Source organism: Drosophila sulfurigaster, chromosome X, assembly GCF_023558435.1.
Source record: "Drosophila sulfurigaster albostrigata strain 15112-1811.04 chromosome X, ASM2355843v2, whole genome shotgun sequence".
Taxonomy (NCBI): Eukaryota; Metazoa; Arthropoda; class Insecta; order Diptera; family Drosophilidae; genus Drosophila; species Drosophila sulfurigaster.
Window position 1 is genome coordinate 12,426,222 of NC_084885.1, and position 12,970 is coordinate 12,439,191.

Below are 12,970 nucleotides of genomic sequence, written 5' to 3' on the forward strand. Positions count from 1 at the left end.
GTTCTAGGATCCCTCATTACAAGTTATATAAGTGCGATTTTTAGTTGAACTTATTCCATTTTGTTCACTAACTCTGAACAATGTTTTTAAACAGAATAAAAATACATCTTTCTTAAAAAAAAACACGAATTTTTTGGTTTTAAAAGATGTCCATATATTGTGTTATTTATTGTCTATTGATTTTGTTAATCAGTTTAGAGTTTTCTCCTTAACTTAAGTAGCTTTGTTGTATTTTGAATCTCATTGGAATATTTTGAAAATTTGTTCAAAAACAGAAAGGAAACTTGGTATTCGTAGATTGTAAACAATTTGCTCTATTTTTAGAGTAGCAAATTATCAATATATAATTTTGCGATGGCTTTAAAAAACGGAAATACTTTCAGCCAATAGACCCGGAAATACTTAGTTGAGGATCAAAGAGGTTAATCATCGATTTGTACTTTTGGGGCGTCTCTGCTCTAACGGGCAATCGATAGAGCGCGCTATTCGAAAACCAAAACAGTGGTCAATGGAGGAGGAGGAGAGGGTTGTGCTGGGGTCATGAGATGGGGGTGAGGCGCATGCGCCGTGGCGCAGCACCTGGTGAGCTCCACTGGGTTGCCAGGCATGCCTGATGATGTGACATGCGAATGCCATGCGAAAATATGTTTTGGCAACCCTCGACCGCAACGACGCAGAGCAGAGAACATTTCTCTCTCTCTCTCTCTCTATGTGTGTTTCGCTATAGCTTTCGCTCGCTTGGGGGTCACAGGCACAGACAGAAGCCAGAAGAAGCTAGAAGCGCGTTGGCCTGCCAGTATATCGTGGATAGCACCATCGACGTTGACGCTGTCCTCGTCCGTCAGCCCCAAAAAAAAAAGAGACCGTCGTGAACTGTTGTTGACTGAGGGCGCTTTTGGAACCGGGAGGAAACTGAAACACAACTGCTCAAAATTATTGGAATACTATTTGAGATTAGCAATCAAATTGCAGGCGACAAAATCAAGGAAATCAACTTGCACAAAACTAACGGTAATTTATGACACACGCATAACTGGCAAATGTGTGTATGTCCGAGTGCATGTATGCGTGTGTGTGTGTGTGTGTGTGTGTGTGTGTGTGTGATTAGCTGCGATTACTCCACACGTGAAAAGAGCGAGAGAGAGTGCGAGAGGAGATGGCAGCGTCTCACGTCAAGCGAGAGAGCCGCTTGCTTATTGATTTTTCTATGCTGCACACACACACACAAACACACATGAATACGCACACTTTGCGATTGCATGCATGTGTATGAGTATGTGTATGTGAACTAATCTCTTATCAGAGCCGAGTGTAGAAATTTGCAAACGTTGTTTTCGTTTTCTATTTCGTATTGTTTTCGTTTTCGTTGTCGCTGTCGTTGTCGTCGTCGTTGTCGGTCTCACTGTCGCATTGCAAAGGGCGCTGCTGCAATGGAGGAGCGTGCACTGCCGCATCGTCGTCTCTAGGGGCGGCGTCAACTCTGCTGTGTGTACGTGTGTGTGTGGGTGTGTGTGTGTGCGTGCGTGAGAGGTGTCCACTGCATGCGCCGGGAGCATGTGCAGCCGTAGCAGCAGACTCACCAGCAGCAGCAGCAGCAGCAGTTCCTGCGTTTGAGTCGCAAAATGAGCGCGTGCGAAGCCGCGTCCGCTGAGGACGCTGCACCGACGTCGCCAGCCAAGGAGTCCAAGGCGCCCCCAACGCCAGCAGCAGTAGCAGCAGCAGCCACGACGGAGTTGCCCACCAGCGATGTGCTTGCTAATGGGCACAGCCAGGACCAGTCCGTGGAGCACCCCAAGTGCAAGGCCAAGGTCAAGAGCAAACCCAAAGAGTCAGTGCCAGTGCCAGCGGAGGAGTCGCCTGATATTGCAACGGAGGAATCGGAGCAACAGCAACACCAACACCAACAACCGGTGCTGGAAAGCACACGGAGTGTGCTTGATGCGGTGGCTGCGCCATCGATTGATGCCCTGGTCAGTTGCAAGGAGGTGCTGCTGGCACAGAAGCTATTTGCCAGCGGAGGCACGGGACCGAAGGAACTGCTTAAGCTCAAGGAGCCGATGCGAGTTGGCTTCTATGACATTGAACGGACCATTGGCAAGGGCAACTTTGCGGTGGTAAAGCTGGCAAGGCATCGCATCACCAAGAACGAGGTCGCCATCAAGATCATTGACAAGTCCCAATTGGATCACACCAATCTCCAGAAGGTATATCGCGAGGTCGAGATCATGAAGAAACTTAAGCATCCCCACATCATCAAATTGTATCAGGTGAGTTTATCCTAACTCCTCATCCACAATCTCTAACTTGTGTTTGCTGCAGGTGATGGAAACCAAGAATATGATCTACATCGTCTCGGAGTACGCCAGTCAAGGCGAGATATTCGGTAAGTCCTTGTCCTACCCATCGAAGACAGTCCTAAATTTAGTTCAAGTATCAGACGTAGTCTACTATTTACCTTCTTGGTCCTTGATTAGTCACTACTAGTTATTAACTAACGTTCGGTAGTATTAATTTTATTTCTCGCCTGACCTTAGGAAATCCTAGGCCAAGACTTCCAGTATCGTAGAGCAATCGTTTTCCAAGCTCCAAATCTACCAAGGTCCTTCTCTTCAATCTAGTCTTTGCAAAACGTCAGCGAAAATGTTTGTCTTATTCCTGGTTAAGTCAAAGACAGCCTAGTTCAAGCTTTAATTAACATAGATTACTCCTTGACCCTGTCGGAGTAACCAATTAAATTGCAGAAATCCTAGTCCTTTTCCTCGTTTAGCCTAAGCTCTTTTTAGTTAACTAGCAATATTAGTGTTTTTCCTCGTCTATCCAAAGAAATGTGCATCTTACGAGTAGTGATCTAGTCTTAGTCCTCAGTTAGTTAACGGATATACGAACTTTATTTCATGGTAAATTTAGTCTTAGAATACATAGTGCTCCTTGTCCTAGTCCTTAACTAGCCTTGACTATTCATTGTTATCCCCCTCGTTAACTGTTTCTCAGATTACATTGCCAAGTATGGACGTATGTCGGAGTCGGCGGCCCGCTTCAAGTTCTGGCAAATTATTTCGGCGGTGGAGTATTGCCATAAGAAAGGAATAGTGCATCGTGATCTTAAGGCCGAGAATCTGCTGCTCGACTTCAGCATGAACATCAAGATTGCCGATTTTGGTTTCTCCAATCACTTCAAGCCCGGCGAACTGCTGGCCACCTGGTGCGGTTCACCACCCTATGCAGCACCCGAGGTTTTCGAGGGCAAGCAGTACACGGGTCCCGAGATTGATATCTGGGTAAGTGTTGATGTTGTACCTCAGCCTCTCATTTATTAATTTATTATGGTCCATTGACAGTCGCTGGGGGTAGTGCTCTATGTTCTGGTTTGCGGAGCATTGCCATTTGATGGCTCTACATTACAGAGTTTGCGGGATCGTGTGCTATCGGGTCGCTTTCGCATACCGTTCTTCATGAGCTCGGAGTGCGAGCATCTTATCCGTCGCATGCTGGTGCTAGAGCCAACGCGTCGCTATACCATCGAGCAGATCAAACGGCATCGTTGGATGTGTCCTGAGCTACTGGAGCATGCATTAATTGCCAAATATAACGGGAATATGGAGCGACAAGCAGTGCTAGAGCCGAGCGAGGATATACTTCGAATAATGTCCGAGTATGTGGGCATTGGACCGGACAAGACGCGTGCCAGCTTGAAGAAGAACACCTACGATCATGTGGCTGCCATCTATCTGCTGCTGCAAGATCGCGTCTCGCACAAGAAGGAGCAGAGCAAGCCGGGTCTGCTCTACAAGAGCAGCAAGCAATCGCTGTTGCTGCTGGATCAGTTGTCCCCGCAGCAGCAGCTCCTGCAGCAGCAATTGTTGCAGCAACAGCAACAACAGCATCAACAGCAACAGCAACAGCAGCAGCAATCAAAGACAATATCCACCACGGTCCTGGCCAAGGAACCGATACACAAAAGACTTAGTCGCCACCAGACTGTTTTGATGAGTGAGCGCTCCACTGCCGATCCCTACTATGCAGTCAAACAGCAGGCCCATCCTCATCCTCATGCCCATGCCCATGGTCATAGCCATGGCCATGCGCATGGTCACGGCTATGCACGCTATATGAATGGCGATGATGGCCCCCATGGCCCTGTCATAGCCATGCCTACAAGGTATACGCCACTGCCAGTGGGCAACAGCAGCTCCCGCGTGAGTCATCATAGCTTAAGCTCGCCGCGAAGCATGCAACGACCTGTAGGCATCTCGCTGAGCATCGATAGCAGCAGCAGCAGCAGCGGTGGTCAGCTGCCATCGCTCGCTAATCTGCGGTGCAGGGAGCTGCTGCTCAATGCCAGCCAGCAACTGGAACAAGGCGGTCATCAGCATCTGGCATCGCCGGTGCCCAAACAGCTGCATCAGACCATTAGTGAGTACATCATCAAGCAGAGCACCGAGGATTGCCGCCAACTGCTGCAGCAGGTAACACACACACACACACTTCACTCTGGTTCATCTGTATTTGCATTGATCGCTTATCCCTCTTGCAGTCCACTGCCATTGCCGAGACGAAGAAGGAGGAGGAGCAGCAGACGGCTTCTAGTGCGGCACCAGAGCATGCCACCACCAACGCCACCTCGACGCCCACTGCCGACCAAATACAGCATCAACACAATAGCAACAAGACAATAAAGCCCATGTCTAGCTCAAGTAGTTTCGACTCCACCACCAATCTCAATCAGAGCTTTCGCTTTAAGATGTCCGCGGAGGCCAGTCGTCTGTTCCAGACTCTGCAGGAGAGTCCGCTTCCCATAGAGGTAGGTGTTATAACACTAAAATACCTTGACTCCTTAACCTTCCTTTGCTCTCTTGCCTAAGCAAATGACACTTGTCCTCGTAATGCGTTGCTTCTTCATCGCTCATTCGTAAACCTCGACTCCTTGACCTTCCCTTGTTTCCCTGCATGTGGCTTAATCTCTAAGGACATTACGCTGACACTGCTCAATGATTGCAAAAGTGACTCGCAAACCTCAGAGCTCATACACCTTACCTCATCGACTCCTTGACCTTCCCTTGTTTCCCTGTCTATCTTTGATTTTATTCCAAAGGGGATCGCTTGCTTGTAATCTATTGCTTCTGCATGATCACTTCAATCACATATCGCTAATTGCAAATGTTATTCGTACTAGAAACCGAAGCGAAAAGGCGCCACAACGAATGGCAACAGCAATGGCGATGTGGGCAAATCAAATGAGATTGCTGGAGGACAGCAGACTAAACCGAATGGCGATGGGTAAGTGCAGCAGACGGCAGGCAAGCGGGATACCAGGAGCAACCCAAGTGAAACTGTTTCTTGCAGGCGCGAGAAGAAGACTTTTGAGAAGAAGGTGTTGGCGCAGGGCAGCTCCAGCACCGACGAAGGCTGCGACACGGATCAGGGCAACGAGGGCGCCAAGGAGGGCTCCCAATCCTCGACGGATTTGACAAGTGCACAGGCGACCCGAACACGCTCCTATGCAAGTAGCAGCAGCTCAAGCGGTGTGCTCGCTGGCAGCTATTCGAAGAGTCTCAGCCAGAATTTAAGTCGTGGCTCCTCGAAGAGCAACTGCAGCGCCTACGAGAGTTTGGACTTTGTGTTGCCCTCCGGCAGTTTGCCGTCCTGTATGAGCAACTCGATGCTGGCGGCAGCTGCAGCAACGGCCGCATCAGCGACTGCAGCTGCATCCGCTGGCATCTCCAGCGGCCACTCGTCGGAGATCTCACTGTATAGCAGCCACAACTCGTGCATCCATATGCCCAGCGCCGTACAACAGTCAACGGCAACGGGGCAGGGATCGGGACAGCTCCAGAGCCAGGGTCAGGGGCCGGGACAGGCACCGGGTAGCAACCAGTCGCCGGCGCCGCCGCCGCCGCCACCGCCCTTTGTGGACAAGCGTTCGCCGATCCACTTCCGGGAGGGTCGACGCGCCAGCGACGGCCTGGTGGCCCAGGGTCTGCTCAGCTCCAGCTCTCTGCTGGGCGCGAGTCGTGTCTATGGCAGCTATCGCTACGAACAGGCCAAACGTCATGGCTGGCTGGAGATACAGCAGCTGCAACAGGAGGCTGCCATCTACGGTCATATGCATCATCCGCACTCGCATCCCCATTCGCATCCCCATCCGCACGGACATCCACATGGACATACCATGGCCCATCATGGCCAGCTGACGCTGGAGGAGCTCAGTCTAGCCAATTGTCAATTTCCACACGGTCAATTCTATGCGATGCCCGTGAAACCATCGCTGTCCTATGTGCCGCCAGCGCCGCCCCAGGCGCTGCTCCTCCAAGACACCGCACCGAGTGATCTCTTTGCGGGCCATGCTGGCAGCTGCTATGCACCGCCACCGCCACCGCCAGGCGTCTATCCTCCGCAGCATCACCATCAGCAGCAGCATCAGCATCTGGCCGCCATGTCGCCCATGCAGAAACCACCGCTGCAGCAGCAGCTCCTGCAGCATCGTCTACTCCAGCAGAAGCGTCAGCTCTTCCAGAAGCAGTACGCACTGGAGGCACAGCTGGCCGGGCGGCATCACCAGCAGCTGCAGCACTACAATCACAGCCAGCTGCATGCGCTGGCCACGCAACCGGCATCGGAACAGCACCTTGCGGAGGAGCTCTACGAGCTGGCCATGCTCGATCGTCCGCGCAGTGGACCGCCGCGACTGCAACACTCGCTGACTATGCCGGGTGCGCATGCCTTCAGTCAGATGAACCTGAAGACGTCGTACATCAGTCAGCCGGCCAGCGAGCCGTTGCCTGGAGTGGCTCAAGCGCCAGGCGCAGGGGGAGCACCCGCTGGAGTGGTTGTGATGGGAGCTGCAACGGGAACTGGAGCTGCTGGAGAAGCTGCATCGGCGCCACCACCGTCCACGACGCCTCCAGCGACACCGCCGCAGTCGATGCATCAACACGCTCATGTCCATGGTCATGGGCACAATCATAGTCACGGTCATGGCCATGGCCATCACCATCACGGTCATGTGGTGCACCATACTGCGGTGCTGGGCGAGACAACGACCACGTCCGAATACCATGTAAGATCGCAGACAACGACGACACCGGTTCTGAGTTTGTTCCAGCCCAGCTGGCAGACGCTGGTCAAGCCGCTCAGCGAGAGTCCCATACTGGAGATCTCTGAGCATCTGGAGTCCGTCTGATGTAAGCCCTTTTCCTAGTACTACTATTCTCTCCCCTTCCTCACCAAGGACGCGCAGCACAGTGAGGCAAAATTGATTTTTTTATTACGCTCGCAATCGCAATTAAAACAAAATTAAATTAAAAGTAGAAGTAACATTAACATACAGAAGTTGAATACAAATAATTTTATCCATATACATTGCATAAAAAGTACTATACAAATATATATATATATATATATATATATATTACGATATATTTATCGACATACGATAACACGGAACACACTCACACACTTACATATACATACATTTTTAGGCTTACATATACATATATACTTACATATATATACCATATATACATATACCTTTAGCGATCCAAAAACAAATGACCGAACGATTTATCGATATCGCCATACCATAATAATACTGAATACTAGAGACAGTGCTTACTGTATACTGAATACTGAATATGGTCGATGCTGGATACTGGATACTAGATACTGGATCATTTAGTTGTGTTATTAGCCTTAAGTAGTCCAAGTTTTCGTACACATTAACAAACACTGGCATATACAATATGTATCTATTGATAATAATTATGTATTAAGTGCTCTCTACTCTGTATTGTCTGGTTGGTACTAGCAAAGATTCTAAATTCGCCACACAAAACCATATAATGATAACGGTAACGATAACGATGGCGATGACGATTACGATTATGATAACGACGATAACGATAACAACGCAAACAAAAAAACTACATTCATTCATACATACATTCATACGTATATCAATTATTCAAAGCATTTATTGAAGGTATAGGGATATACAAAATTCCTATTTCTATATACATATACACGCATACATGCACACATACTTATATATGTGTATGTATGTATTCATATTCTGTTACAGATATGTATGTATTGGTACAATAATTAGCGACAAGCAGCAAAAACAAAAAATACAAAAAAAGAAAAAAACATCGATTGTTCTTAAACATGGAATTCAAATGTAAAATCCAGATATTAAAAAAAAATAATAAACAATCAAAACCAAAGTCATTTCGCATAAAAATGCATTTCAATCTATAGATTTATCAATCTTGAGGCCTTTGAATTTATTTACTGGCGAGGTTTAAAGTACTCGCAGCAATCGTATCCGGAATTTATTTTATGAATATTTTCACTAAGTTTGGTAGTTCCAGACAGATAAATATATTATAAAAAAACGCAAATCGGTTGAGCAGTAAATGCACTTATAATTTTCTGAGCGACACAATTAAATTTACAGTGTAATCGTTACAAACCCTATATAGTAATATCGATATGTAGTATTTGTGTTCCATTATAGTACAAGATTCGGAAAAGTGAATATGGAAATGGATACGAGATATATAAACATAGATGGATAATGGCTTTTGCTGGAAGAATTATGCCGTTCTCTTCTGGTTCTCTTCGGATGCTCTCGATGTTTGGGGACGGAACTCGGTGCCAGGGCGAGGGGATCGTGTATAATGTAGATCATGTTTTGGCCGCCCGATTCGACTCGAGATGCTTTTTCATGGCTCGCTGATGCTGCTGTTTTTGCTCTGTCTGATGGCATCGCAGGAGATTCCAATAGGCGCGACGATATTCGGAGCTCATGAGTACATAGATGAATGGATTGATGCAGGTGGTCAGATAGATCAGTAAATAGCCCATGATGTTGAAAACATGCACATTGTTTGCACTCTTCCAAATCTTAGACACTGTGATTGGCAGATAGCAGATGACAAACCAGACGAATATCACTAGTATCATCTTCAGTAATCGACGATCCTTGGCACTCATGCGACCCGGATAGATCGATGAGGCATTCGATGTGTTCCCCATGGACACATAATGCGATTTGCGGGGATTGAAGCGTGTGAACGAGGTGCGCAGCGAGGTCGTTATCGGGTTCTTTCTGTACAAGACATATTAAATATTAATCGGTTAGTTTTATAATCAAATATTCAGATTCTTATCAGGGACTTTAGCAATATTTGTAATTAAAAGTAACATCAATTTTGTTGAATACAGTAAAAAAACTGTAAATAACAATTAAATTGAAATGTTTATTTAAAGGATAAGTCTTTTTTTTTTTTTTATATATTCAAGAGTTCAAAATAATCATGTTTTGTCATGCCTATTTGGTACTTAATATTTGATCCTTAAAATGCGGAATTTTGACTAATTTTGTTCCTAATATTTTGCGTAAAGAAGACAAACCCTTTTGAATATTATTTCAATAAATTGATTGAAATTATGATCTGCTATTTACATTTCGGAAATTTACAAAACGATCGAAAATCTAATTGTTTATATTATTCTTCAGTAAGTAGGAAACCTTTTCCTGATACCTTATCAGCAAGTAATAAGTTTTATATAATATGATCCCTGGATTTTTCTTTCTCCCCTGGAGTGTTTTTTTCTTTTTTTTTTTGGCTACTTACGAGTTTCTCGATTGCTCGACGAGCGTCTGTGATCGACTTATGGCGTTGGTGTCGTTCAGGGGAGTGTCCGTCACTGTGGCAGCACTTGGAGCTGCTGATGTGACGTTGGAAGTGTCTTTGCTACGGTCATCCTGCTGCTGCAGCACCACATTGGCATCAATAGGCGGCTCCTTCTGAATGCTGTAGGAGATGGGGAAATTGTCGGTGGAGACGTTGTCATCGATGTAGGCTAGACTTTCGTTGACGACAAAGGGACGCAGGGACGTGTCCTCGCTGCTTGAATTTGCTTCCTTGTTGCTCTTCTCCTTGTCTTTATTCTTGTCCTTGGATTTACTCTTATCCTTGCCTTTGGACTTGCTCTTAGCCTTATCCTTCTCTTTATCTTTATCCTTGACGTTGTCGGGCGGCTTTTGAGCAGTAATAGGCGGCGTTTGGGCAAATTCGGAGTTCTTGGCGGCATTGGCGCCCGCTCGAATGGCGGCCTGGCGAACCAGGAGGAAGATGCGGGCATAGCAGATGACAATACAGATGCAAGGCAGCAGGAAGGCGATCATGAAGAGGAACTCCTTGGGCGATCGATCGTTCTTGTCGTGCAATATCGAGCACGAACCGATGCTCGTATCCAGGCCAAAGCGTCCCCAGATGCCGCGCCACGTGGGAATCATGATCGAGAAGGTGATCAGCCAAGTGCTGGCAACCATCAAGGCTAGATAGCGTCGCTGATAGATGCTGGATGGACAGAGAGAGAGAGAGAGAGAGCGAGTGAAGGGGTAGTCAGAGATCTTTTAGGAGATCCATCTGTTGTTCTATTACACTTACCGCGGATACTGTCGTGGATGGGCAATGATAATATAGCGATTGATCGTGATCAGTGAAACGGAGAGCAACGAGACCGCCATTAGACCATAGCGTAGCAGGGGAAATAGACGACACATCAGATCGCTGTGTGTCCAGGCGCGCTCCTTGAACGTGGACGTTGCCAGCGGCAAATTGAAGCAGCCGAACAGTAGATCCGAGCACGACAGATTTATGATAAAGATCGCGGTGGAGTTGCGCGTCTGTTTGCCGCGCGAGAGCGCAATGATCGTCAGCAGATTGCCGGGGACACCGACAATGATGAACACAATGCATGCGATCCATGCGAATGTCAGCAGCTCATCCGAATAGCCCTCGAACAGCTGATTCTCCAGCTGATCCCCGGCCGCTGGCTCATCCTCGACGTCGACATCGATGTCGACATCGGTCGCAACCAAACTGCTGCTGCTCCTGTTGACGCTTGCCTTGCGACCAGCCAAGGCGGCCACGCCCAAAGGCGGCACACTCAGCAGGTGGAACTGCGCTTGCGCCTCGCTATCTGCCAACTGGAGTAACATGCTCCCTCCGATCCAATCGCCGCCCCCCTCTTCCCTCTCCCAAGGGCCGAAACGTGGCTTGAGAATGTGTGAAATGCGTTGTGCGGTGCGTTGCGGTGATTTGTCTGCGGGCGTGTGTGTGTGTGTGTGTGTGTGTGTGTGTGTGTGTGTGTGTGCGAGTGTGAGTGAGTGTGTGTGCTCTTAGGGAATGCGGCGTTTGCAACTATGACGCGCTCGTTCCTGCGCCGATTTTGTACTAAACTAAATTCTATACATCCACAACTAGCCCAAATAGCCCAAATCATCCAGCTAGAAACAACAGCTAGAGCACATACAACAAAAAAAAAACAGACATGCACACAAATAGAGAGCTATGGCATGCTACGCACGACTTGGGGATACCCATTTCAAAATGTATTACATTTCTTTCTATCTCAAAAATGTTTTTGATAATTTCAATAAATTAATTTTAAAGCTCTTTAAAAAAACATGCATCGCTTTATTTAGCTTGGATCCTGAGTTACTATAGTTATTATGAGCATCTTTTAAACGAGTTGTGAAAAACACATTCTAATATATTTTTATACGTTGCAAGTTCAAATCAAAACAAATAACATACATTATTTGAAAAGTTTGTTGCATTAATAGTAAGAAATTTAGTAACAAAAGTCAATATTAACAATTATCTACAGGTAACATAATGACTGAGTTCCTTGGGATATTTTCTTATTATTTCTTATTAAAGATTTATGAATAAAAGGCTTGTGTGATTCCATATGCGAAATTTTGCAGCTCCAGTTGATGTAGTTGCTGAGATTATTGGGATATTGCAGAGAAAATGAGAGGATGATACGTTATTTCTAATACTTCAACGGGTTACAGGGTATGGAAAATGAAACGAAACTTTCGAAAAGGAAAACAACACAATTTTTATTGTATACAACAATTGACTTCATCATCGGGTAATTTGAAATGAGCGGACCGCTTTGTTTACATTGTTCTTATACATACACTAGCTAGATATTTTTTTTTTTGTTTTTTTGTTTTTGGTATTGTTTCTTTTTTTGGAATTCTCAAATACAATACAATATGCGAGGGCTGCATGCAACAATTCTTCGCAGCATATGTTGCAAATATACTATCACGAACAATGTATTTCTATTGCCCGTTGCCCTGAAGAATTGAGGTCTCTCGCGATTTCCAAATTGAATATTTGTACAAATCTTGCGAGCTGAAAAGCAGCAATAGTCATGCATACATAGTACGAATAGTACGAGTAGTTTCTTCCGCCTCACTGGCGATATTATAAGCATGATATGGCCACAAAACAAAGCAACAACAACAAAAATTAGAGAAAGCATCATCAGACACAGCATCAGTATCAGCATCAGATTTGTGCACGGGCAAAGGGAATATTCCCGGTAGAGGAACTCACTGAGTAGGCGCTACCAAAAGCATAGCATGTGGAGGAGGCACTCACGGAGTACTCAGCCGTGTGCAATGAGGAATTCTTCTGGCTAATTTACGAGTTTCTTGCCACTACATCTAGCGGAGGGAAGAGAGCTTTGCATACGGTATTCTGTATTTCCTATGTATATTCCCCAAGTTCAAGTTAAAGAAATCTTATAAACATATTATTCATTTTATTTGCTTAGAGATTATAGAATTTTAATATAAATGCCATTAATACATTCTTTCTTGATCGCAATCAATTTTGATCAAACGTATTTCAGAGCTTATTTCTCAAATGATCAGCTGTATCACATTGTGTCTATATTGTGTCGACTATGATGTATCTATTTGAAATTAACATAAAATCGTTAAATGCAAAAATTAGAAATTTATATGCATAAAAAGACCTGCTAATTAAGCGTATAAATGTATCTGGAGTCTAGTAGAATCTGAAGTTGCTATTAAAGCAAGAATAATACACTAGAACATAATGTATGAGTGCTCTGTGTACACACATGTCTACATACA

General features: G+C 45.9%; 2 protein-coding genes across 3 annotated transcripts; one reads left to right on the forward strand and one right to left on the reverse strand.

Moving 5' to 3' along the window:
• Nucleotides 1-505: 505 nt before the first annotated feature.
• LOC133849208 (serine/threonine-protein kinase par-1) lies at nucleotides 506-8,222 on the forward strand. 2 transcript variants are annotated; one of them, XM_062285122.1, is made up of 8 exons: nucleotides 506-1,011; nucleotides 1,419-2,267; nucleotides 2,320-2,383; nucleotides 2,992-3,278; nucleotides 3,339-4,466; nucleotides 4,535-4,801; nucleotides 5,174-5,277; nucleotides 5,344-8,222. In XM_062285122.1, exons 2-8 carry the CDS (start codon nucleotides 1,623-1,625, stop codon nucleotides 7,178-7,180), a joined length of 4,332 nt encoding a protein of 1,443 aa, XP_062141106.1. In that variant the 5' UTR covers nucleotides 506-1,011; nucleotides 1,419-1,622; the 3' UTR covers nucleotides 7,181-8,222. The 2 variants fall into 2 exon arrangements, with proteins under 2 accessions (XP_062141106.1, XP_062141107.1); XM_062285123.1 differs by lacking the exon at nucleotides 506-1,011 and having other exon boundaries at nucleotides 1,081-2,267.
• Nucleotides 8,223-8,387: 165 nt separating this feature from the next.
• Nucleotides 8,388-11,297, reverse strand: LOC133849212 (G-protein coupled receptor moody). Its single transcript, XM_062285127.1, has 3 exons — nucleotides 10,458-11,297; nucleotides 9,639-10,367; nucleotides 8,388-9,109 (listed from the first exon to the last, which is right to left on the reverse strand). The coding sequence occupies exons 1-3, from the start codon at nucleotides 11,009-11,011 to the stop codon at nucleotides 8,686-8,688; spliced, it is 1,707 nt and encodes a 568-aa protein (XP_062141111.1). The 5' UTR covers nucleotides 11,012-11,297; the 3' UTR covers nucleotides 8,388-8,685.
• Between the last annotated feature and the right edge of the window lie 1,673 nt (nucleotides 11,298-12,970).